General features: G+C 44.1%; 3 protein-coding genes across 6 annotated transcripts in view; 1 reads left to right on the forward strand and 2 right to left on the reverse strand.

The window, feature by feature from the left end:
* LOC100537530 (uncharacterized) overlaps nt 1-27402 on the forward strand; it is an 858077-nt gene that overhangs the window by 743746 nt on the left and 86929 nt on the right. The window lies entirely within an intron of this gene.
* Nucleotides 1-27402, reverse strand: part of LOC137491106 (uncharacterized) — a 1257671-nt gene that overhangs the window by 147022 nt on the left and 1083247 nt on the right. The gene's annotated exons all lie outside the window — the stretch shown is intronic.
* Nucleotides 12877-27339, reverse strand: LOC108182508 (uncharacterized). 3 transcript variants are annotated; one of them, XM_073948734.1, is made up of 3 exons: nt 27284-27339; nt 26795-26879; nt 13164-19091 (listed from the first exon to the last, which is right to left on the reverse strand). In XM_073948734.1, the coding sequence occupies exons 2-3, from the start codon at nt 26877-26879 to the stop codon at nt 18055-18057; spliced, it is 1122 nt and encodes a 373-aa protein (XP_073804835.1). In that variant the 5' UTR covers nt 27284-27339; the 3' UTR covers nt 13164-18054. The 3 variants fall into 3 exon arrangements, with proteins under 3 accessions (XP_073804834.1, XP_073804835.1, XP_073804833.1); XM_073948732.1 differs by having other exon boundaries at nt 26795-26942; XM_073948733.1 differs by having other exon boundaries at nt 12877-19091; nt 26795-27339.

Below are 27402 nucleotides of genomic sequence, written 5' to 3' on the forward strand. Positions count from 1 at the left end.
AGCATTCTGAACGGCAGCTTGTGCAGACAGCGGCTCAAAACGCGCAGATCTAGGATTGGTCGTGACCCACCGCTCTTTTTGGGTACGATGAAGTGTGGGCTGTAAAACCCACTCTCCATCTCGGCTGGAGGAACCGGCTCGATTGCACCCTTCGCCAGGAGGGCAGCAATCTCCTCTCGCAAGACAGGAGCGGACAGGGGGTTGACCCTGGAGAAATACATGCCCGTGAACTTGGGGGGCCGTTTCACGAACTGAATCGCGTAACTGAGTCTGATTGTGCGTATGAGCCACCGCGAGGGGCTGGCCCGCGCTAACCAGGCAGGCAGAGCCCTCGCTAATGGAGTCATCGCTACAATCGCTGACGTACCAGCGGTGGGGCAGCGCGGAGTGGGTGTGCTGATCCGGGAAGCACGACGGTCTCGCGGAAGAGCTGGAGGAGAGCGATTCGCTCTGGCTCCGCACCCTGACTCCGGAGAGGGGGCTGGAGGGCTGAGGGAAGGGAGACCGTCCCCCCAGCGCTCGTGAGCCACTGGCGAAGCACGTAGAATCTGCGAGCCGGAAGGCAGCGCGTCCTGGACTGGCAGAATTTGTGCTGTCACATCCGGGGAAGGGGAAAAGTGCTCATTTATTGATGTTTTGGTGGCACTGAAAAGTACCATTGTTATCAGGGCCCCGCCCTCCAGCGGGGAAAGAGCAAGTTTCCTCTTCTCCGGATGGCCTGTCTCAGGGACGTTTCGCGGTCCGTTTACCGGACTTAACGGCGCCCTGGGCAGGGGGGGCTGCCTGCTTTCGAGGTGTACGCCGCGCCCGCTTGGCCGGAGGCGCAGGCGGGGGCGGGGCAGCACTCGTTGGCGGGCGCCCTCGGCGAGGAGCAGCGGAGGTGGATGGCTCGACGGGCGGAGCGGGCTTACGGCCACGGCGATAGATGACATTGCCCATCGCATCCGACTGCTCTTTCACCGCCTTGAATTCCTGGGTGAATTCACCGATGGTGTCGCCGAACAGGCCTGCCTGGGATATGGGCGAGTCAAGAAAGCGAACTTTGTCAACATCGCGCATATCGGCCAGGTTTAGCCAGAGGTGGCGTTCCTGAACCACAAGTGTGGACATCGTCCTCCCCAGCGCACATGCGGCGGACTTAGTAGTCCGAAGAGCATAGTCGGTCGGGGTGCGCAGCTCATGTAATAAGCTTGGGTTGGACCCGCCCTCGTGCAGCTCGGCCAGCGCTGGTAGGTGGCCATCGCGTGCAAAGCAGAAGCAGCCTGGCCCGCAGCCTTATAAGCTCTGGCTCCGAGGGAGGCAGACAACCTACAGGCTTTGGACGGGAGGCGGGGCAAACCCCGCCACGTAGAGGCGTCGCGCGGACAAAGATTGACCGCGATAGCACGCTCCACTGACGGGATCGCCTCATACCCCCTGGCAGCTCCGCCGGTGAGGGCGGAGGGACACGCAGCACGGGCAGAGAAAGGTGCCCTCCAAGACTGCGTGAGCCTACTGTGCACTTCCGGGAAGAAGGGGACGAGAGGCTTCGAAGGCTTCGCCTTCTGGTCCTCTACGTAGCACCCATCTAGTCGGTCCGGCCGCGGAGCTGGGGGATAAACCAGCTCCAACCCCACGGCCGAAGCAGCCCAGGAAAGCACGGCTAACATGTCCGCTTTAGGATGCGATTTGACGGCGATCACCTGCCCGGAGGGGGCGAGCGGGTCCGGATCTTCATCGGACAGTGAAAGCCCACCCTCCGATGCCGCGGAGGACATCTGATCTCCAGTGTCAGCGAGTGTGAGAGCTACCATCTGGTTAGACGGATCACTCCCACTACCCGAAGCTTGGATGGAGCGCCGTGAGGAGCGAGAGGTCCGCGAGCCCGTGGGCGGCAGATTATCTCCCGCTGGAACCCTCAGATCTGCCCGAGCGCCCGCTGCTTTTTTAGAACAGGAGGCAACTGGGGTGGCTCGCTCTCTTACGAAAGTTAGCCGCGATCTTAGCTGTGCAACGGTCATGGCATCGCAATGACGTCATGAACCGCCCGCGAGCACCGCATTAACATGCTGGACCCCCAAACATGCAATGCAGTGATCGTGTCCATCATCCGGAACCAGGAAACCCCCGCATCCAGAAACGCACAGTCGGAGCGCCATCCTGAAAAGGACGTGCTGCACGACTGTGTTGCTCTTTTAGGAAAGTTTGCAACAATACGCACCGCTCTGGAGGACCGGACCCAAAGAACGTTCGAGGTTACTAAAGTAACCCTTCGTTCCCCGAGGAGGGGAACGGAAGCACTATAAGTGGATTTGATTTGTAAAATCCACGCATTGGGAGGATTCGGATCAGAAGCCGCTTGTCTGGAGAGTATTGAACGGGCCAATGAATGAAATTAATTGGCAGCGTAAGCTTGCGCAGGTGTGCGACATCTGCAATTATCTCAGCATATAAGCACACCTGAAGCCAGCAGACGCCATCCTTTTAAGCTGAAGAGACTTTCAAACAGCTAAGGGACAGTCATTATGGCGACGGAGTATAGTGCTTCCGTTCCCCTCCTCGGGGAACGAAGGGTTACTTTAGTAACCTCGAACGTTCCCCTTCGGGGGGAACTTCAGCACTATAAGTGGATTTGATTTGTAAAATCCACGCATTGGGAGCCCATTGAAAGCGCCATAATGACTGCACCTTACCAACACCCCCGATGAGGAGATAGTCAAGCAAGCGTGACGCACCCACATCATGGGGGGCGCGGTCCTCCAACGTGTCCCTGGCCCTAATTTATCCTACTTCAACAGAAGTTTTACGGATTTAGATATATTTTTTGGGTAGTCGTGAGCATCTAGATAATTCTAGGAAATACGACAGTACGTTGGGAAGCGTGCAATCCCGATAGGGGATAGATGGCAGAATTTACATATGGACTAGCCCTAAAAAGGGGGAGTACGCATAGCAAAAGAGTGGTTAGCGGAGAGGGAAGACACGGGTCCGCCCAGGGGGGGGACTTAACCGTGGCGGAATAAGCATATGGGATCGCCTAGTGGGGATCACGCATAGCAGGCACCTATACCCAAAACGCGGCTGACCAGCGGGCAGACCTACAACGTAGTGGGCCAGCAAGTGACTCCTCCGCTGAGTCAGTGCTGGGGGCCACGGAGGAATCTGCAGGGCTCACCTGACGGGGAACTTTACTGACAGATAAAAAAGGCGCACGTACCTCCGTGTTAGGGAGAATGGCGCAGCAAGCGTGTTTCAACACCCTACCGAGTTGTCTCCTCAATCACCAAAGGGTTACCTAATACCCTTGAGGAAACCGGCTCCACTCGCAGATTGTAAAACCTTGCAAATGTGTTGGGTGTCGCCCAGCCCGCAGCTCTACAGATGTCTGTTAGAGAGGCGCCGCGTGCACGCGCCCAAGAGGATGCAACGCTCCGAGTGGAGTGTGCACGAACTCCCGGGGGACACGGCTGACCTCGACTCGAATAAGCGAGTGAAATGGCATCCACAATCCAGTGGGATAATCTTTGTTTCGATACGGCACTTCCCTGCTGCCGACCGCCATAACAAAGAGCTGCTCAGATGATCTAAAATTCTGAGTACGGTCCACATAAATGCGCAGAGCGCGAACTGGACAAAGTAAAGAAAGGGCTGGGTCTGCCTCCTCCGGGGGCAGCGCTTGCAGGTTCACTACCTGATCTCTAAAGGGGGTGGTAGGAACCTTGGGCACATAACCGGGGCGGGGTCTCAGGATGACGTGAGAGTAATCCGGCCCGAATTCCAGGCACGAGTCACTGACCGAAACTGCCTCCAGGTCCCCGACCCTCTTGATGGAGGCCAACGCAACCAGCAGAGCTGTCTTCAGGGACAGAAATCTTAGAGATACTGATTCGAGTGGCTCAAAGGGATCGGATCGCAGACTCGTGAGAACGAGGGCGAGATCCCAAGAGGGCATGAGAGGGGGGCGAGATGGATTAATTCGCCTAGCACCCCTAAGGAACTGGATGACCAGGTTATGCTTTCCCACGGTGCCGCCAGCTACCGCGCTATGATAAGCGGAGATGGCGGCCACGTAAACCTTGAGAGTGGAGGGCGACAGCCTGCTGTCCAACTTCTCTTGAAGGAAAGAGAGCACAACACTAATCTGGCAATTTCGGGGGTCTTCTCTGCGAGAGACGCACCATTCAGTGAATAGACTCCACTTCAGGGCGTAGGCGCGCCTCGTGGAGGGGGCTCTAGCCTGAGTGATGGTATTAACCACCGCAGTCGGTAGGTTACCTAAGTCTTCCTCGCGTCTAGGGACCACACGTGGAGGTTCCAAAGATCGGGGCGAGGGTGCCAGATGGTGCCCTGTCCCTGAGAGAGTAGGTCCTCTCTCAAGGGGATCCGCCAGGGGAGGGCCGTCGCGAGGAGTGAGAGCTCTGATATCCAGGTCCGGTTGGGCCAAAGGGGCGCAACTAGCAGAACCTGTTCCTCGTCCTCCCTGACCTTGCACAGAAACTGCGCGAGCAGGCTCACTGGGGGAAACGCATACTTGCGCATGCCCCGAGGCCAGCTGTGGGCCAGTGCATCCGTGCCGAGAGAGCCCTCGGTCAGGGAAAAAAACAACTGGCAGTGAGCGTTCTCGGGGGAAGCAAACAGATCGATCTGGGCCTCCCCGAATCGCGCCCATATCAGCTGAACAGACTCGGGGTGGAGTCTCCATTCTCCAGGACGTAACAGCTGTCGTGAGAGCGCATCGGCTGCACGATTGAGCGTGCCTGGGACGTGAATGGCGCGCAGCGATTTCAGCCACGGGTGACTCCAGAGGAGCAGACGGCGGGCGAGCTGAGACATGCGGCGAGAGCGCATACCCCCCATGCGGTTGATATACGCCGCCGCCGCCATACTGTCCGTCCTGACCAGCACGTGTTGCCGCTCCAGCACCGGTAAAAAGCGGTGGAGAGCGAGGAACACTGCCAACAGCTCTAGGCGATTGATATGCCAATGCAGCTGGGCACCCTTCCAGAGGCCCGCAGCCGCATGCCCGCGACACGCGGCCCCCCAACCCGTGTTGGAAGCGTCTGTTGAAACAACAACATGGCTGGACGCCTGTCCTAGAGGCACACCGGCCTGTAGGAACGAGGGGTCGTTCCAAGGGCTGAGGGCGCGGCGACACAGCGCAGTAACCGAGACCCGGTGTGTGCCCGCGTGCCATGCGCGTCTGGGGACCCGATCGTGAAGCCAGTGCTGAAGTGGTCTCATATGGAGCAACCCGAGCGGCGTGACGGCGGCTGCGGATGCCATATGCCCCAGGAGCCTCTGAAAGAACTTCAGTGGGACCACTAGTTTGCTGTCGAGCTCCCTCAGACAGTTCAGCAACAGGCGAGCGCGTTCCTCGGAGAGGAGCGTTACCATGGTGATCGAGTCCAGCTCCATCCCGAGAAAAGAAATCCTCTGCACGGGGGCGAGTTTGCTCTTTTCTCGGTTGACCTGAAGCCCCAGTAGGCGGAGATGCCGAAGCACCTTGTCCCTGTGCATAATCAATTGCTCCCGCGAGTGGGCTAAAATCAGCCAGTCGTCGAGATAATTGAGTATGCGAATGCCCGCGAGCCGAAGGGGCGCTAGGGCACCCTCCGCGAGTTTGGTGAAGACCCGCGGAGACAGAGAGAGCCCGAAGGGGAGGACCTTGTACTGCCACGCTCGACCCTCGAACGCAAACCGCAGAAATTGGCGGTGGCGTGGAAGAATGGAGACATGGAAATACGCGTCCTTCAGGTCTATGGCTGCAAACCAATCCCTAGGACGAACGCATTGGAGAATGCGCCTCTGCGTGAGCATTCTGAACGGCAGCCTGTGCAGACAGCGGTTCAAAACGCGCAGATCTAGGATTGGCCGTGACCCACCGCTCTTTTTGGGTACGATGAAGTATGGGCTGTAAAACCCACTCTCCATCTCGGCTGGAGGAACCGGCTCGATTGCACCCTTCGCCAGGAGGGCAGCAATCTCCTCTCGCAAGACAGGGGCGGACAGGGGGTTGACCCTGGAGAAATACACGCCCGTAAACTTGGGGGGCCGTTTCGCGAACTGAATCGCGTAACCGAGTCTGATTGTGCGTATGAGCCACCGCGAGGGGCTGGCCCGCGCTAACCAGGCAGGCAGAGCCCTCGCTAATGGAGTCATCGCTACAATCGCTGACGTACCAGCGGTGGGGCAGCGCGGAGTGGGTGTGCTGATCCGGGAAGCACGAGGGTCCCGCGGAAGAGCTGGAGGAGAGCGATTCGCTCTGGCTCCGCACCCTGACTCCGGAGAGGGGGCTGGAGGGCTGAGGGAAGGGAGACCGTCCCCCCAGCGCTCGTGAGCAACTGGCGAAGCACGTAGAGTCTGCGAGCCGGAAGGCAGCGCGTCCCGGACTGGCAGAACTCGTGCAGTCACATCCGGGGAAGGGAAAAAGTGTTCTTTTACTGATGTTTTGGTGGCACTGAAAAGTACCGTTGTTATTGGGGCCCCGCCCTCCAGCGGGGAAAGAGCAAGTTTCCTCTTCTCCGGATGGCCTGTCTCAGGGACGCTTCGCGGTCCGTTTACCGGACTTAACGGCGCCCTGGGCAGGAGGGGCTGCCTGCTTTCGAGGTGAACGCCGCGCCCGCTTGGCCGGAGGCGCAGGCGGGGGTGGGGCAGCACTCGTTGGCGGGCGCCCTCGGCGAGGAACAGCGGAGGTGGATGGCTCGGCGGGCGGAGCGGGCTTACGGCCACGCCGATAGAAGACATTGCCCATCGCATCCGACTGCTCTTTCACCGCCTTGAATTCCTGGGTGAATTCACCGACGGTGTCGCCGAACAGGCCAGCCTGGGATATGGGCGAGTCAAGAAAGCGAACTTTGTCAACGTCGCGCATATCGGCCAGGTTTAGCCAGAGGTGGCGTTCCTGAACCACAAGTGTGGACATCGTCCTCCCCAGCGCACACGCGGCGGACTTAGTAGTCCGAAGAGCATAGTCGGTCGCGGTGCGCAGCTCATGTAATAAGCTTGGGTTGGACCCGCCCTCGTGCAGCTCGGCCAGCGCCTGCGATTGGTAGCGCTGGTAGGTGGCCATCGCGTGCAAAGCAGAAGCAGCCTGGCCCGCAGCCTTATAAGCTCTGGCTCCGAGGGAGGCAGACAACCTACAGGCTTTGGACGGGAGGCGGGGCAAACCCCGCCACGTAGAGGCGCCGCGCGGACAAAGATTGACCGCGATAGCGCGCTCCACTGACGGGATCGCCTCATACCCCCTGGCAGCTCCGCCGTCAAGGGCGGTGAGGGCGGAGGCACACGCAGCACGGGCAGAGAAAGGTGCCCTCCAAGACTGCGTGAGCCTACTGTGCACTTCCGGGAAGAAGGGGACGAGAGGCTTCGAAGGCTTCGCCTTCTGGTCCTCTACGTAGCACCCATCTAGTCGGTCCGGCCGCGGAGCTGGGGGATAAACCATCTCCAACCCCACGGCCGAAGCAGCCCGGGAAAGCACGGCTAACATGTCCGCTTCAGGATCCGATTTGACAGCGCTCACCTGCCCGGAGGGGGCGAGCGGGTCCGGATCTTCGTCGGACAGTGAAAGCCCACCCTCCGATGCCGCGGAGGACATCTGATCTCCGGTGTCAGCGAGTGTGAGAGCTACCATCTGGTTAGACGGATCACTCTCACCACCCGAAGCTTGGATGGAGCGCCGTGAGGAGCGAGAGGTCCGCGAGCCCGTGGGCGGCGGATTATCTCCCGCTGAAACCCTCAGATCTGCCCGAGCGCCCGCTGCTTTTTTAGAACAGGAGGCAACTGGGGTGGCTCGCTCTCTTGCGAAAGTTAGCCGCGATCTTAGCTGTGCAACGGTCATGGCATCGCAATGACGACATGAACCGCCCGCGAGCACCGCATTAACATGCTGGACCCCCAAACATGCAATGCAGTGATCGTGTCCATCATCCGGAGCCAGGAAACCCCCGCATCCAGAAACGCACAGTCGGAGCGCCATCCTTAAAAGGACGTGCTGCACGACTGTGTTGCTCTTTTAGGAAAGTTGCAACTATACGCACCGCTCTGGAGGACCGGACCCAAAGAACCGCAGGCAAGGGAGTAACCCAGCTCGACCGTCTGCCACCGCGAAGACCCACTCTGGACCGGGAGACACACTCGTTCGCTCTGAAGTGCTGATCAGCAAGAGGAACCCTCATCGACTCACTCAGAAAGGATCTGAAGCGAAAAGGATGGCGTCTGCTGGCTTCAGGTGTGCTTATATGCTGAGATAATTGCAGATGTCGCACACCTGCGCAAGCTTACGCTGCCAATTAATTTCATTCATTGGCCCGTTCAATACTCTCCAGACAAGCGGCTTCTGATCCGAATCCTCCCAATGCGTGGATTTTACAAATCAAATCCACTTATAGTGCTGAAGTTCCCCCCGAAGGGGAACCGCAGGCAAGGGAGAAACCCAGCTCGACCGTCTGCCGCCGCGAAGACCCACTCTGGACCGGGAGACACACTCGTTCGCCCTGAAGTGCTGAACAGCAAGAGGAACCCTCATCGACTCACTCAGAAAGGATCTGAAGCGAAAAGGATGGCGTTTGCTAGCTTCAGGTGTGCTTATATGCTGGGATAATTGCCGATGTCGCACACCTGCGCAAGCTTACGCTGCCAATTAATTTTTATTCATTGGCCCGTTCAATACTCTCCAGACAAGCAGCTTCTGATCCGAATCTCCCATTCGTGGATTCAATTAATCCACTCTATGGCACTGAAGTTCCCCAACCGAAGGGGAACTTACAATTAAAACATTAGTTGTGTAAATACAGTTGAATTCTGAATTTTTTGCCCCGTTTTATTTTATTTATTATTATTTTTTTTTTAAGTCATTCCCAAATGATGTTTAAAAGAGCAAGGACATTTTCACAGTATGTCTGATAGTGTTTTTTTTTATCTGGAGAAAGTCTCATTTGTTTAATTTCAGCTAGAATAAAAGCAGTTTTTAATTTTTTTAAAACCATTTTAGGGACAAAATTATTAGCCCCTTTAAGCTATATATTTTTTCAATGTAACAAACCATCGTTATAAAATAACTTGCCGAATTATCCTAACCTGCCTAGTTAACCTAATTAACCTAGTTAAACCTTTAAATGTCACTTTAAGCTGTATAGAAGTGTCTAGAAAAATATGTAGTAAAATATTATTTACTGTCATCATAGCAAATATAAAAGGGTCACAATTTACAATAAGGTCCATTAGTTAATGTTAAGTAATGCATTTACTAACATGAACAAACATTGAACAATACATTTACTACAGTATTTATTCTTGTTAATAAACATTAGTTAATGACAATACAGTAGTTCATTGTTAGTTCATGTTAACTCATGGTGCATTAACTAATGTTAACAAACATGGACTTGAATGTTAATATTGCATTAGTAAATGTTTAATTATGATTAATAAATGCTGTACATGTGTTGTTCATGATTAGTTCATGTTTGTAAATGCATTAACTAATGAACCTTATTGTAAAGTGTTACCAATAAAATAAATCAGTTATTAGAAATTACTTATTAAAACTATTATGTTTAGAAATGTGTTGAAAAAATCTGCTCTTCATTAAACAGAAATAGGGAAGAAAAAAATAAATAAGCAGGAGGCCAATAACTCAGGGGGGCTAATAATTCAGACTTCAACTATATGTGTTATTTTTGTGTGTTTTTACAGATTCATCCTCCAGAGAAAGTGTCATAAAAGGGGGCAAACAAAAGAAGTGGATCTACAAAGAAGCAGGTAATGCCATATTGCTGTTCTGAAAAAATAAATAAATAGCAGATTCTGAATATTATCTGAATAATTGTATGCATATAAACTTTGTTACATTAAAAAATATATAATGTAATATTTGATTATTTTTTATTTTTTACAGTTTCCTCAATTCTTTTCTATGTTGCCTTGCATTTAATAGTACTATATGACAATGAGTAAAGAAATTATTAAGAGGATAATTTAATATATAGTATGATTGTAAAATTATGAATTATCAATAATTCTAATATAATATAGGTGAAACGGTGGCACAGTAGGTAGAGTTGTCACCTCAAAGCAAGAAGGTCTCTGGTTTCAGTCCTGGCTGGATCAGTTGGTGTTTCTGTGTGGAGTTTGCATGCTCTCCCCGTGTTGGTGTGGATTTCCTCCTGGTGCTCTGGTTTCCCCCACAGTGCATAGACATGCGGTACAGGTGAATTGGGTAAGCTAAATTATCCGTAGTGAATGTGTGTAAATAAGTGTGTATGGATGTTTCCCAGTGATGGGTTGCAGCTGGAAGGACATCCGCTGCATAAAACATGTGCTGGATAAGTTTGCGGTTCATTCTGCTGTGGCAACCCCAGATTAATTAAGGGACTAAGCTGACAAAGAAAAGTAATGAATGAATGAATGATATAATAATGGGGGGAACTATTTGCATTTAGTGTGTCTGTAATAAATAGTAATACTAAGTTTACTTTCTTTTACTCAAACTCACTAAATTGTTCCTATATCAAAACATAAAAACAACAGATAAAATAGAGAACAGAACAGTAGAGATGCCTAAAGAATGTTTATAAAATGTTATAATTTTTGTTCTAATTAATAGAATGTCATAATTTCAATATAAACACCTGTAAAGCTGCTATGAGAAAGTTGATATTATTCATTCATTTTCTTGACGGCTTAGTCCCATTATTAATCCACATTCGCCACAGCAGAATGAACCGCCAACTTATCCAGCACTTTTTTACGCAGCGGATGCACTTCCAGCTGCAACCCATCACTGGGAAACATCAATACACACTTATTTACACAAATACACTACTGACAATTTAGCCTACCCAATTCACCTGTACAGTAAGTCTTTGGACTGTGGGGGAAACCAGAGCACCTGGAGGAAACCCATGTGAACGCAGGGAGAACATACAAACTCCACACAGAAATGCCAAATGAGCCGAGGTTCAAACCAGCGACCTTCTTGCTGTGAGGCAACAGCACTACCTACTGCGCCACTGCATTGCCCAAAGTTGATGCTATACTCTACACATTTTTTTACAGTAAAACAGAAAAAAAAGATGTGTTTGAAATATGCTATACAAAATATGCTGTTCTCTCATTTGGTGTGAATGTAAATGTTACTATAAATTAAAATTCACATTAAAATTTTAATATAAAACTAAAACTATAAAACTATTAAAAATATAATGTTTAATGAGTGAAAGCAGTTTACATTTCAAATTTTCATGTTTCACAGTATTTATATCAGACTCATTGCTCTCTGAACTTTCCTGCAATATTAAGTATTTTTTGTAAGTAAGAGCTATATATATTTCTGCTGCAGAATGCCAAGTACATTCCAACCAGAAAACCCTTTCATATGACAGGATTGTGAAAAGGAGGATGTCCAAAGAAGTAAGACCACTTTTTTATGTTTGAATTTACTTAAGTAAAAAAATATAAAGATTTATCCCATGGTTCTTTTTAATTAAGGTGTGATTTAGCTTATAATGTGTGGGTATTTATAGTGGTAGTTGAAATCATTAGAACACCAGGCATATCTAAAAATGTTGATTTTTTGCCTCTAAAACATTTCATTTCATAATGAGCACAATCATTTTAATCTGATCACAACTAATATAACATGAATTTAGTCCTACTGGTTTGATCCACTGTTAAATGTAATATTTGGTATGTGCGTAACATGGTATGTCAGGCATTGTGTCAGCACGTTTCCAGACAACTTTAACATTGCTTTCAATGCCTTCTACAACCAAAGCCAATCTAGCTGCTTCTTTGAAAGTACTTGATTGAGTGACATTGACAGTGAACAGGTTTAAAGACAATTATGCTGACTTTCTAGATATTTCATTTAATAGATATTGTTGTGGCTAGGTCAAACAATTATGCTAAATGTTCAAATAATTCTAGTCACTCAGTACTAACAGTCAATGTTGCTCAATGCTCATGTCCTAAAGGGTGTTGAAGAGGCCAGAGTCAGATGGAAGCCGTGTTCTGGATGGTAAGTGTCACAAACACACAATATGATTCTGACATACAGTGGTGGAAATATGTTGAACAAACTATGAATGTTTTTTGATGTAAACAATTATTCTTGTAGATAATAATGTAAAGAGAAGATAACCTTTTTTCAAAGCTTAAAATTGTAATAATCTTTAACCAATATATCTGTGTTTGCAGCAAATTACTTTTTAAAATTATGTTAATTTAAATATCACAGCCTATCCTGTAAACATAATTATAATTAAATGTCTTTTACTGATTTACAGTGGGATGAAATGGAAAGACTCCTGGGAGCCATCAAATCACTTTTTGTAAAATACAGTGGGTTATAAAAAAGGAATGCTTTTAAAAAAAGATTTGTCTACTGCTGTTGTTGCTATTTTCGGTGCAGGTCTTGTTTTTGTTTGTTGTTTTAAATCTACTTTAACTCAGCACATGTTTAAACCCACATTTTGACTTATTTTGTTTTATTTTTATTTTTTGAATTGTATTATAATACATTTTTCTGTTAACCTAGAGTAAAGACTTCCACGCACAAAGATAACCACTTACAGTATTTTCATCTACGTCATATCTGCAGCCACTAAATCACTCGGCAAAATTGTTTGAATGTTTGTATTTGAAAAAACTAATATATAACTAATATATAATATATATATATATATATATATATATATATATATATATATATATATATATATATATATATATATATATATATTAATGATTTAAATGTAATAAATGCATTTCTGGTCCTTAAGGAGTTTTATGGCTCACATCAGAGCCATTAAAGTGTGCATTTGCAGCATAGATACAGACAAAAGTGTTATTTTTTTTCAAATGTTTGTACCACAGAACACAAACTAACACATTTATACATTTTCACTCTGCAATTTATAGTAAGCTATGTGTAGGCACAGTATAACACAAGGCAAAACTATTTATTTAAAAGACATTTGTGAGAAGTGTACTAATTAATGTAGAAATAAGTGCAGAACACACACACACACACAGTGCTCAGCGGAAATTAATATACCCTCTCAGAGATTTTTTCTTTAAATTAATTCCTTTTATGGAGTGCTATACAAAAAGGTATTTCTGTATATACATTAAAGTTACATATACATTACACCAAAGTAAAAACTGAAACAAATGTCACAAAAAGATTGATCCCTCTTTTTATTAAGTGCTTTAACTAATTTGTTTAAATATAGTTACTGTGTATATTGTGACACATGATACAATTTAGTGAATATTACTTTTTACATTGCACTTTTGATTGGTTAATCAAATTAAACTTTAATTACACCTTTATCCACCCCTAAACCTATCCATACCCGCAAACCTGTCCCCACCTTAGCTGTATTTCACCTTCAGAGTATCAGAATTGTTCTAAAAGACATTATGAACACAGTAAGTACAATGTATTTACTTTTTTGATATATAGATATCAAAACATTTTGGTACATTAATATCAGTGTGTATGGGAGCGCTATTTCTATGCTGGTACATGTGTTGACACAATACCGGAAACCATCCCATGTGTTTCTTAAGCTGCCCCGAATGAGTGAAACTCTAGGGTTGGGTATCGTTTGGTTTTTCGATACCGGTGCTAAATTGATACTTTTAAAACGATACTGGTGCCAAAACGGTGCCTGAATCGACACTTTTTAGCCACAAAATGATGGTGGACGACTCTTCAAAAATATTTATTTGACAAATTATTTTAAAAAAATTATTTTAATAGAACAATATAATTACAGTTTAAAGTAAACATCAGTTAATATTGTATTACATTAATACATTTCCTTTGATCATTTGTTGGTTAGCATGAATTTAAAATTTGCATTATGAAATTACATTAGCTTACTATTAACCTGTGGGGGGCAGGCAGGGGCCACGTACTTTTAGGAGCACATTTAAACATATATATCACAAAATACTTAAAACATTATTGGAAGTCATTTATTTTCATGCATCACTCTGCAGTCTTCATAAACAAGATAATTAAATAACTTACTCAAAATAATCTTCCTTGTTCATTTATTTGACAAGCAACGTTGTACTGATGAAGGAGAACACATTTCTAACATTCAAGTACATCATGGCACATTGCTGCACCTGTAAACTTTAACAGGCCTACAGTTGAAGTAATTTTATTTTGCTCTCCCATTCATTTAAAATATTCTTTCTGAAAACTTTTACAGTGTTTCCTAAAACATAATTATTCTGGAGTCAAAATAAGTCCTATTTCTTATTGTTTATTTCATGAATAAAAGCTGACTGTTTTTAAATTCAAGACTGCATTTCCTAATGTTAAATTATGTACACTAGATTTCTGATTAATAATGGTCTCTGCATAGCCGAGGACTTCCTATATTAAGAGTTAAAATCGCTATTGAAAACAGAAGTCTAATATAATCAACGGTGGACATTTTGATAGTGTTTCACAACATGAACATAACTGAAGTTTAATCTTTTTATTCCCTGTGTCAATTTGGGCATCAACTTCTGACGAGTGCGGGGAAATGATGCGCGCAGCGCCGTCACAGAGATAGCATAGTGCCAAGAAAACAGAGGGAGCGAGCATAAGCGTAAGCTCCCTCCGGAGATTATTCTGACTATAATCTCATGGCTCTAACTGAGACCTGGTTGAGGCCGGAGGACACTGCTACACATGCTACTCTTTCTGCTAATTTCTCTTTTTCCCACACTCCTCGTCAGACAGGGAGAGGGGGTGGGACGGGACTACTAATTTCCAAAGAATGGAAATTTACTCTGATACCGTCCCTGCCAACAATCAGCTCCTTTGAATTCCATGCAGTCACCATTATCCACCCCTTCTACATAAATGTGGTTGTCATCTACCGCCCACCAGGTAAATTAGGTCACTTCTTAGATGAACTGGATGTTCTTCTCTCATCTTTTTCTAATTTTGACACTCCCTTGTTGGTGCTAGGTGACTTCAACATTTACGTTGACAAACCGCAAGCTGCAGACTTTCAGACTCTGCTTGCCTCTTTTGACCTAAAAAGAGCACCTACTTCTGCTACCCACAAATCAGGTAATCAGCTAGACCTTATTTACACAAGACACTGCTTCACTGATCAAACAATAGTAACTCCACTACAAATATCTGATCATTTCCTTCTGTCTCTCAACATCCACATTACTCCTGAGCCGCCACACACTCCAACACTGGTTACCTTTCGCAGAAACCTACGATCTCTCTCACCCAATAGACTATCCACCATTGTCTCAGACTCTCTTCCTCCATCTCGCAAACTCACTGTACTTGATTCGAACAGTGCCACTAATACACTCTGCTCCACACTAGCATCATGTCTAGACCGATTATGTCCTCTTGCATCCAGGCCAGCCTGTGCCAGTCCTCCTGCACCCTGGCTCTCGGATGCTCTCTGTGAGCATCGCTCAAAACTGCGGGCTGCAGAGAGAATTTGGCGGAAAACTAAAAATCCTGCACAGCTCTTAACATACCAAACTCTTCTGTCCTCTTTCTCAGCTGAGGTTACTTCTGCAAAGCAGACATATTACCGTCTGAAAATCAACAATGCCACTAATCCTCGCCTACTTTTTAAAACATTTTCCTCCCTCCTCTATCCTCCTCCTCCACCCGCATCCTCCACACTTACTACTGATGACTTTGCTACATTCTTTTGCACCAAAACTGCAAAAATCAGTGCTCAATTTGCTGCACCTACAACAAACACGCAAGATACAACACCAACACCTCACACACTCACCTCTTTTCCCAGCTCTCTGAGTCTGAGGTGTCCAAACTCGTGCTATCTAGCCATGCAACCACCTGTCCACTCGATCCTATTACCTCTCATCTCTTGCAAGCCATCTCTCCTGCAGTCATACCAACACTGACTCACATAATTAACACATCTCTTGACTCTGGTTTATTCCCCACTTCGTTTAAGCAGGCTAGGGTAACCCCACTGCTAAAGAAACAGTGGACCAACCTGGACCATACGCTACTTGAAAACTACAGACCAGTATCCCTGCTTCCATTCATGGCCAAGATTCTGGAGAAAGTAGTGTTCAATCAAGTTCTGGACTTTCTTACTCAAAACAATCTCATGGACAACAAGCAATCCAGCTTTAAGAAAGGCCACTCAACTGAGACTGCCTTGCTCTCGGTCGTGGAGGATCTCAGAATGGCTAAAGCAGACTCTAAATCATCAGTCCTCATTTTGCTGGACTTGTCAGCTGCTTTTGACACTGTCAACCACCAGATCCTGCTATCTACGCTCGAGTCACTGGGCGTTGCGGGCACTGTTATACAATGGTTCAGATCTTACCTCTCTGACAGGTCATTCAGGGTGTCTTGGAAGGGAGAGGTGTCCAACCTACAGCATCTAAACACTGGGGTACCTCAAGGCTCTGTTCTGGGGCCACTTCTCTTCTCCATCTACACTTCATCTCTAGGACCAGTCATCCAGAGACATGGATTCTCCTACCACTGCTATGCTGATGATACCCAGCTATACCTCTCTTTTCATCCTGATGATCCCTCGGTTCCAGCTCGCATCTCAGCCTGCCTGTTGGATATTTCACACTGGATGAAAGATCATCATCTTCAGCTGAATCTCGCATAAACGGAAATGCTTGTAGTTTCTGCCAACTCGTCTCTACACCATAACTTTTCAATCCAGATGGATGGGGCAACCATTACTGCATCCAAAATGGTGAAAAGCCTTGGAGTAATTATTGATGACCAACTAAACTTCTCTGACCACATTTCTAGAACTGCTCGATCGTGCAGATTCGCACTCTATAACATCAGAAAGATCCGACCCTTCTTATCTGAACATGCAGCTCAACTCCTTGTTCAAGCTCTTGTTCTCTCCAAACTGGATTACTGCAACTCTCTACTAGCTGGGCTTCCAGCTAACTCTATCAAGCCTCTACAACTGCTCTAGAATGCAGCAGCACGAGTTGTCTTCAATAAACCTAAACGAGCATGTCACTCCGCTGCTAGTCTGTTTGCACTGGCTGCCAGTTGCTGCTCGCATCAAATTCAAAGCTCTGATGTTTGCCTACAAAGTGACCTCTGGCCTTGCTCCTTCCTATCTGCTCTCACTTCTGCAGATCTATGTGCCCTCCAGAAACTTGCATTCTGTGAATGAACGTCGCCTCGTGGTTCCATCCCAAAGAGGGAAGAAATCACTTTCACGAACGCTCACGCTCAATCTGCCCAGTTGGTGGAATGAACTCCCTAACTGCATCAGAACAGCAGAGTCACTCACTACTTTCAAGAAACGACTAAAAACTCAACTATTTAGTCTCCACTTCACCTCCTAATCTGCAGTTGCCTCTTTGAATATCACACTAACTGTACAAAAATAAAAAAAAATAAAAAATACTAATACCATTAATACTTCCCTTCTTAGACTTTACAGACCTGAAACTTGCCTATAGCACTTATTCATTGTTGCTCTTAGTTGTGTAAAATGCTTCCTTGTCCTCATTTGTAAGTCGCTTTGGATAAAAGCGTCTGCTAAATGACTAAATGTAAATGTAGCTAAAGCACGCAAGAGAGGCTCTGCCTTTGAGCCCCCAAATGTGTCATTAAGTTTGACATGTTTCCCCCTTACACACACTTTTGTAAAGACAGTTGCTGTGTAAGAATCCTTGCTTGTAAAATACGCTTTAGAATGCTTAGTTTAAGCAAATTGGATGAACGTGATCATGCATGTTGATCTGAAGAGTGTCGCTCTCGCTCACCGAAAACCACTGGTTCCAGGCTAAATGCTCTGTACTCTGAACGTTGCGTGCATCTGTTCCCTAGCGACAATAACAATTGCCTGATATCGCCTGTCGGTATTCCTCTAAGTTGTTTAGAATTAAATGTTTAGTGATGCTGTGACGCAACGCCTATATGTGCCTTTTTTCATGCACCCCTCACGTCCATCCCGCAGCACCGAAATTCAAACGCTGATTTAATACCGGTACATACCAGTTACCAAGGTACCGGTGCTATAATGGCACCGGGTTTCGGTACCCAACCCTAGTACACACTGATCATGTCTACAGTTTATCTCCAGTGTGAATCCTCTGATGTTTTTTCAGGGTTCCTGTGTGAGTAAACCTCTTACTGCAGTGTGAACACTTGTACGGTTTATCTCCAGTGTGAATCCTCTCATGTGTTTTCAGGGTTCCTAATTGAGTAAACCTCTTACTGCAGTGTGAACACTTGTACGGTTTTTCTCCAGTGTGAATCCTCTGGTGCCGTTTCAATTCTGCAACTGTAATAAAAGTCTTCTCACACTCCAAGCACACATACTCTTTTACACTAGTGTGAATCTTCATGTGGTTTTTAAGGTATGATGATTGGCTAAAACTCTTCCCACATTGAGTGCAAGTGAATGGTTTCTTTCCAGTGTGGATCATGATGTGTTGATTAAGGGATGATGATTGGCTGAAACTCTTCCCACACTGAGTGCAAGTGAATGGTTTTTCTCCGGTATGGATCCTCATGTGTTTATTAAGGGATGATGAGCAGTTAAAACTCTTCCCACACTGAGTGCATGTGAATGGTTTCTCTCCAGTGTGGATCATGATGTGTTGATTAAGGTGTGATGAGTTGATGAAACTCTTCCCACACTGAGGGCATGTGAATGGTTTCTCTCCAGTGTGGATCCTCATGTGTTGATTAAGGGATGATGAGTGGCTGAAACTCTTCCCACACTGAGTGCAAGTGAATGGTTTTTCTCCGGTATGGATCCTCATGTGTTTATTAAGGGATGATGAGCAGTTAAAACTCTTCCCACACTGAGTGCATGTGAATGGTTTTTCTCCGGTGTGGATCTTCATGTGTCTATAAAGCGATGATGATTTGCTAAAACTCTTCCCACACTGAGTGCATGTAAATGGTTTCTCTCCAGTGTGGATCCTCATGTGAGTCTTTAATTTGCTTTTGCTTGCCAAACTCTTGTCACACGGAGTGCAGGTAAAACAACTCTTGTCTCTCACTTTTAACACACAATCAGTCTCTAAATGAGTTTTGTCCTCAATTTTGACATGATGTTCCTCCTCTTTACTCTCCTCGTAGTCTTTAATTAGGTCTGAAATAAAAATAAGTTCACTTTTTAGTAAATCATTAAAACTCAGTGAAAAGGAAGTGAAAACATTGGCTACACAAATCTTAATTTTGATGCACATTAAATGTAAAGACATAGCAGATCATATTTAGATTGATCTTGTCATATTTACCTCCTGGAGTCCATTACACAGATACACATTTAAGCAGATTCTTATATGATTATTCCCAGATTAATTTTGGTTATATTGATGAGACAAAAATTTGAAAGCTGTAAATGGCCAGTTTATATTTGTATATATTCGTAATCACAACAAAACAGTTTGTTTTTGTAAAACTTGTAAAGCAGATATGGAATGCTTTTTCATTCTGTGCCTGACTGGTAAACCTGTTAAAAAAACAGCTGAATCTCTGCTAATATTTGCCTCATAGACATATATGACATGTATAATATCTGCATAAAGCTTTAAATCTGCACCTTTAAATGAGAAATGTTCTAGAGGTATGTAATCTGTAACAAATGCAAAGCAGAAATCTAACACTTAACTGTTTCAGATCATCAAACAAATGTAAATATTAGTCAAAGATAACACAATTAAACACATTGTGCAGTTTTTAAATCAAGGTTTTTATTCTTAAATTGAAGACAAAATACTGAACTACACTGACTTGTGTGAAAAAAGAAATTCCCATTAGAACAATTTTAATTTATCACACCTGCTTCAAGTTCTCTAGCCACACCCAGACCTGATTACTACCACACACGTTCGCAATCAAGAAAACACCTAAATAGGACCTTTCTGACAAAGTGAAGTAGACCAAAAAAAGCCTCAAAGCTAGATATCATGCCAAAATCTAAAGACCTTTAAACACAAATGAGAAAGAAAATACGTGTGTCACAAAAGAGTGAGCTCAAATGCAAGTCTTTATTGAGAAGCGAGTCTTGGAAAAACCAAAAGTCAAAGTAAACACCAGGTCGGGTGAGCGCTGAGGAAGTGCCGTAGGAAAAAACAACCAGACACTCACTCACTGGTGGTCTTGAAAAACATACAGGGTGAGTAACAAAATAATATACACACAAATGATCGATAACATACTGACAAACATGAAGGGGAATGATGTGGTATAGACAGAAAAAAAGGGAAACGAGAGCTCCTGTGACTGCATATAAAACCAGATGACAAGAGATAATCTGTAATACAGATCAAAGCCCCTTTCACACATGTATACCGGTAAATATGCGGAAAATTTCCGGAACAACTTTACCGGTATATTCAAAAAAGCACTGTTCACACAGGCGAGGACGTTACGGAAATTTTCCAGAAAAGACCTTTCACAAATCCATTTCAAAATACCGGTAAATTCTGACATCATTTACCACAACTGAGCCTTAAACGGCTGCGCTTGTATTTGTAAACATTTGACTACATTACAAACTCTGTGGATGATCAGTATTGTGAACAACTTCGAAGAAAACATATGGAGGATCACTTTGGCATGTCGAGATGTTTATAATATGTGCGTGTGCTGGCGCTCACAGGCTGTTTCACAGGCACACGCTAAGCGTGAAGGTAAACAAACGGCGGCTTACCATAAGCATCTTATCGATGATTATTTACACAGTTGGCATTAAGAAGAACATATAAACATTATCTGACTAACTTCTAGCAGCTAAATGCGTCTGGGAAAATATTCAAAGGCTTTTATTCTCATAAACCGCGCGGACGTAAATGCGTCTGACTGTTCTGATTGGCTCAAGCAGACGTCTCACAACAACTTCTAACTAAATGCGTCTGACTGTTCTGATTGGCTAAAGCAGGTGTCTCACGTCAGCACGTTCTAGACGTGCACGCGTTCTTTCCGGCAATCTTCCTTCTGCATTCACACAGCGCAGCATTCCGGCATATTACCGGGAATGTTACAACTTCTCTTTCTGGAAAATAGCCAGAACGAATTTACCGGTATTTTCAAAAAGGACCTGTTCACACATACAACCTTTCCAGAAAATTGCCGGTAATTTTCCGGAAAGGTCTGCATGTGTGAAAGGGGCTCAAGAGAAGAGAGCCAAAGAGTAAGGTATCAAAGGAGGATGTCACATCAAAGATTCAAGTGTTACCACTCAGTGGGTTATGTCACAAGACTCGCGTCACTTTATTGTGGCTTTGAGGCTCACTGGGATTCTAATTACTGGCCAAAGTTATATAAAATCACACTTTATTACAATATATATGTAGAATATAAATAATTATAATATGTATTATATAATATTAAATTAAATTACATGGGGGCCATGGGGGGTGGTTCGTTTGAACAACCCGAAACCCCCTGGCTACGGGCATGGCACAGTGATCTGTGTCATTACAATGGCTTTTCCCACAGCTGGTGGAGAACACGAGAGTTCGGTTTGAGTTCAGTGTAGAGCATACATTTTCATTGTTTTCACTGTAAAATCCTCACTGCGTGTGCAGATTTAGGAGACATTTTTGCAGAATGCATCTTTGCACCTAAAAACGTCAAACGCAGCACTCAGGAACAGATTAAAACAGTTGTTATGTGAACTCGAAGTAAAAAAGTCTGCAATGCTAGCCCCGCCTTTGTACTCTACTTATTGGCTCACTGCTCTACAACTGAATGTAAATGATTGGTTAATATCAGCTGTCAATCACTCAGTCAATGCCTTCTGCCTTCAGATGATAGGAGCTACAACTGCGAAAATGTGAAGCGCTGAAGATGAAAGAATGAAAATAACAGACATTTACCTAAAGTTATTAATAACGGCGCATCTGTTTAGTGATCATGTGCTGAATGTTAATCCACCATTTACACTTTTCCAAGAGTGGATAAAAGACTTCTAGTGGCTTCAAGCAAATAATAAGTTATATATCAATATAAATGTGGGGCAGGGCGATGGATCGTGATGCCGGCTAAGCATCGTGAAGTTTGTCGGCCATCAGCGATGGACAATGTCATGTAAAAAAATAATACAATTGATCAGCTACAATCAACATCATCTTCCGAAGAGCTTCATAAGAAAACACTTATTCTGCAAGCGGAATGACTCCTTGAGGATCTCCACATAAGATCACTCCAGATTCATTATGAACATGGTGAATGAGCTGGCAGGTTATTGTGTTACCAACTGTAACAATCCTCAGCAGCTGGTGTTATAGTAGCAGTTAGTAAGGATGATGGCAGTATTATTACTGACAAACAGGGTATTAGTGATCAATTTAAAAAACTTCTATAAAACTCTTTACAACTCTGAGGTAAACTAAATTGAATGTATTGAGAGCTTTTTTAATTATTTAGAACTACCATACCTCTGTGATTCAGATCAGTTGACAAAAGAAGGAATTTTAACGTTTGTCCTTTTCTTTCTGAATGTGTCACAGAATGTGTCCCGCGTTTGTCAGCTTCTCACAGGACCGGGTTTCCAAAGCTTGTCAATAATCAATCGCATGTTATTATTATCAGCTCAAGAAGTTTGTTATTTCAAATAGAGACGCGTGGCGAGCACAAGGAAGAAAGCGAAACCACTCGGGCTTCAGACCGGCTCGTAAAAAACTACGCGGCACAGGGTAAATCTGCTCTTCTCCATGGCTTTGTGGCTGTTTATCAAGACGACGACAGGGTTTGTTTGAGCCCGGATCGACCATGGCTGCATATGTATATAATTCCGCTGTAATCTCTCGCTGTGTATTTCAAACATGGCGGGTCCTTTGTTAAGATTCTGGCTTGTGTCTACGAATGATGTATCTCTGTAAACCAATAGCGTTCAGCTGCACGTCTAGCTCTGCCATTTAGGGCCTACTCACACTATGCCATCCATACCATGCCCAGGCCCGTTTCCCGGATTTCCCGGATTTTCCCGGTTTGAGAAGTGTGAGTGCGGTGAATCGGGCTCAAGCACGGTTCACTTGGCCGGCCCTGGCCCGGTTGGAAGAGGTGTGCCCTAGCGCGGGTCACTTGGGCTTTGGCACGGTACGCTTGTGTGTGAGTGCAAAACGCGCCAAAGCCCGAAACTGAAAGCGAGACGTGACTTTTAAGGGGCTGTTACATATGGATTTATTAATCATTCTTACTGTTCAGTGAACGCAAACTGCCGTAGTTTATTACAGACGAGAACTCCTCGAAGCACGACAGCTGCGTGGCTTCAGCAGACCTCCTCATTCCTGCAGCACGAGAGCTTTATGATTGTTTATGAGCGCCAAAAGTGGCGAATCTGTTTGGCGAAATATCTGACTGCGTGTCACAGCATCCCTAAGGACTGTTTGGCGAAATATTCGACTGCATGTCACAGCATAACTAACGACTGAAACGATATAACTAGAGAAATCTCCACTGTGCTGTTGAGTGAGAGAGCGCTTCTCACTGAACAGCGCAGCAGCGATGACGTAAGTGTGCCGAGGCCTGTTTGTGGTGTGAGTGCGGGCCGTCGGGGGAGACGGGAGGGGGACAAGCGCTTTGGCCCGGTTCGAGGCAGCTGTATCTAGTGTGAGTACGGCCTTAGTGTTTGGGACCTTTTCGAAAGGGTGCCAAAAAAGTGGTATGGTACGGTTTGGTTCGGTACGCCTTTTGACAGTGGAAATGGCCATAAAAGCGTACCAAACCGAACCACTCAGTGGAAACGGGACATAAAAGCTTGATTAGCTAGTCCAGGTGTGTCTGATTGGGGTTGGAACTAAACTTTGCAGAACACTGGCCCTCCAGGACCAAGTTTGCACATGCCTGCTCTAGAGGAACGAGACAGGGCTGCCCTCTGTCCCCTCTGCTCTTTGACGTTGTCATCAAACCTCCTGTAACCAATTTAAGGAACTCAGATGGCTTGCAAGGAATTTTCAGAGAGGGACAAGAACATAAGTTTCTGCTATATGCGGATGATCTACTTTTTTCTGTCAAATCCAGATACATGCATTCCAAAAGCTCTTACAATCATTTCAGAATTTGCAAATGTTTCTTGAGACAAAGTCAATCTAGCAAAAAATCTCCTTTTCCCTTTCAATGATAGAGCACAGCAAATGTCCACCCAAACCTTTCCATTTTAAGCAAGTCCTGATAAATTTGTATATCTTGGTGTGAGTGTGACACGTAAATATAAGGATTTGTTTAATAATAATTTTAAATGACGTTAGACAAAGTCAAACGAGACATGACGCACTGGTCAACCTTTCCTTTATCTTTGGCTGGGAAGATCTATTCCATTAAACTGATAATACTACCAAGATTTCTGTTTCTATTTCAGACTGTGTCTGTTTGTATTGCCAAGATTATAGATTTCAGCAGTCCAATTTTGGTTTAGGAAGGGAGTTAACTGTGTTAAAGACCTGTTTAAAGATGGCATATTTATCTCATTTAACAGTTAAGAACAGACATTTAGATTCCCCAGTCTAATTCTTTTAGGTACCCTCAGGTCCATAGTTTCATTAAAAAACACTTCTGTCCTTCACTGAACCAAGCAGAAGCATGCTGGATAGATGAATTGGTAAATATGGACCCATATCAAAGGGGTATGATTTCCATGTTATATGAAGTGATCCAAAGAACTGCCCTCTCCTTCCCTAAACCATATAAATCAGAAATGGGAAGACGAACTGGGACTAGAAATATCAGATACAGCCTGGCAATATGCCATAGAACTGGTACACTCATCTTCTGTATGTGACTCAGATTCATCTTGTCCCAGATGTGGTTTGGAACGAGCAGATCAGTCATATGTTCTGGGGATGCCCTAAATTATATAGATTTTGGGCCAATATTTTTAGACATCTAAATGTAATAAAGATATGGATCCTAATCATTTGACCTCAAATTTTGGTACAGTGACAAAAGAAATGTACCTGTCAGCTAATCACATAGAAATCATGTGAAATGTGAATTAAATTTAATTACAAAACTAACCCTAACACTAACGAGCAAACGAGTGAAAACGAGGAGTGAAAAATCGCACGTCTCCCTCCCGGTCCTCAAATAAGTTGCACACCTTTCTCACCCCCGGATCCCTTCTCGCTCTTCAGACACGTCACACACTGTCTGCATTAGTTTCAAAAACAGATTTCTTAACGATTTAAAACGGCATCTTTGGATATCTTTTTTGCTGATAATACTGTTGTCCTGAAACACTTAAAACAAAACCTTTAAAAAAAACTCACATATACCAAAGGAATGGTACAGCAGAACATTTTGGCAGTTTTAAAAAAATCAACTTTTTTCTAACCGCAGTATACCTTGTAAACTGTTGTCGTCACATGCCTAAGCAGCAGAACACTGTTTTTAGGATCTAAAAATTCTTTTTTTTAAGTCTCAAGCAAAAAGGATTTGAATGTCGCCGCCTGCTGGTACATGAAGAATATGGTCAATACTGAAGAATTTTACACTCAAATGTTTGCATTTTATCAGCATGCTGTAATCCATTACTTAAGCAGAAAAAGTCATTTTTAGACTAGTTTGTTGGCCAGTTGTAGTCAGTGCAATGCTAAACGTTATTGTTTCACTATAATTTGTTCATTTTGTTTCACGTCGTCCCACAGCAACATCATATAGTTAAGAATACTGTACAATGTTTTAGAACAATTTATTATTTTAGTGTCAATTTCATTCATCAAGTTTAAAATTGGGGGCATCCATGTTTTTTTGACATACTTTAAACAAGAGTTTCTGCAGGTTTCACCAAGTTAAATTTAAGAATTTTAAAGATTTTTTAAGACCATTATGACTGAAATTTTAGACTCATAAAGGGCTAAAGGCTAAGGAATTTTTCAAATGGCTAAGATGAAAAAATTTATTTTGCCCGATGAAAAAATATCATAATTTAATTATACAATAATAAATGATATTTTTAAAAATTATATTTTAGATATTTTTAGCAAAAGATTTAAAATTCTGTGTAGCAACAAGTAAGCTTTACTTGTATCCATACACTTTTTTTCCTAAGTAAACTTTCTTTAAAATTAATAAATAAATAAATGAACAAATGCTTTAAACGTTTTAAAACCTATAATAAACAAAATATATGCACAACAATCTGTCTAGGTTGATGTCCTCAGCAGTAATGGAGCACGTTTAAACAAATGTTATTGTAAGTAAATATTTAAACCATTAAAAAGACCTTTTTGAATGAAAAGTTTTATTGAGATGGGTTGTTGGTGATTGTAGATTGAAAATTTAGATTTTGGAATTTAAGGCACCGCAGAAACCCTGTTTAAAAGCAATAGCCCCGGTAATTAGCTATTATAAGGATGTAATTCTAACTCAGATACTATCTGTGAGAACTAGTAACAACTACTAGAAACAAGTTTAAACCCATAAAGAAGTTGATAAAAAAATTGTGATCAACGTGACATATGCAAATGAAAAGTAAAAGTCAACACTATCACCGTAATAGCAGATATCTTCTATGAGAATACTGTAGGTCAAATATCGTCAGCTCATTTGAACTTTAATTTATTGTTTTTGTTTATTTTATATAGCGCCAGTGCTCAAGGACGCTTTACCAACAGCAGGAGAACAAGAAAAACAATAACCTTAAAAAGGTAGAGAAAATGGGAGACTAATAATACATTAAAAGAATGACAAAAGACACGAGAGCAAGTGACAAAAGAAACTCATTCCTGTCTTTCAATGACTGCTTTTGTGCGTTTAGGAGAACTAGGCAGCACACTCAGGGCTGCAAGATGGATTTAATTTAGTAGCCTATTCTTAATATTAAAATATATCAGTATGAAAACCAACCTGTTTGTTCCTGCAGATCTTCCTGTTTGACTGTGAATGTCTCTTCAATCTTCACATCTTCACTCTCCTCTTTAATAAACGCCATCTTTATAACAGTGTGGAGATCATTCGCTTCAGCAGGGGTTTTTTTTTTCTCTGTGTTTGGACACTTAATCCAGTTCAAAATGAACAAAACAATGAACAGAAACAAAATAATTTCTCTTCAACACTTGCTTCAATGGTTTCTTTATTTGAGAGTAATTAACAAAAAGAAATTAGGTGAAACATTTAATTAAAACACTTATTATACACTTTTCTGTTGTTTTATTCAAACAACAGCCTTCAGTTACTGACAATAAAATAGTACTACTAAAATACTAAAATAGTTGTATAAAGGGTTAAAATAATATTTCCAACAGCAGGAACATAATATAGTGTCGTATAAAAAACTTAAAACTTTAGAACTTTAACTTTAAATCAGTTTATATCTGTAAACGTTTTAAAACAAACCTTTCTCCAGTTGAATCACAGCGGCGAAGCGGCGCTGCCTGATGACGTCACGCGCCACGGCAAAATAAAAGTCTTTTATGTTAAACTTTTTTGCCACTATCTGTTGCAGTCATGACTTA

The sequence above is a fragment of the Danio rerio genome, chromosome 4, assembly GCF_049306965.1.
Source record: "Danio rerio strain Tuebingen ecotype United States chromosome 4, GRCz12tu, whole genome shotgun sequence".
Classification (NCBI taxonomy): domain Eukaryota; kingdom Metazoa; phylum Chordata; class Actinopteri; order Cypriniformes; family Danionidae; genus Danio; species Danio rerio.

Excerpts from the sequence above, each read along its gene's own strand:
- LOC108182508 (XM_073948733.1), bottom strand. The coding sequence starts at position 26,879 with ATGGCGTTTATTAAAGAGGAGAGTGAAGATGTGAAGATTGAAGAGACA. Across the intron at positions 19,092-26,794 it reads AGATCTGCAGGAACAAACAG|ACCTAATTAAAGACTACGAG; the intron begins GTTGGTTTTCAT and ends TTTTTATTTCAG.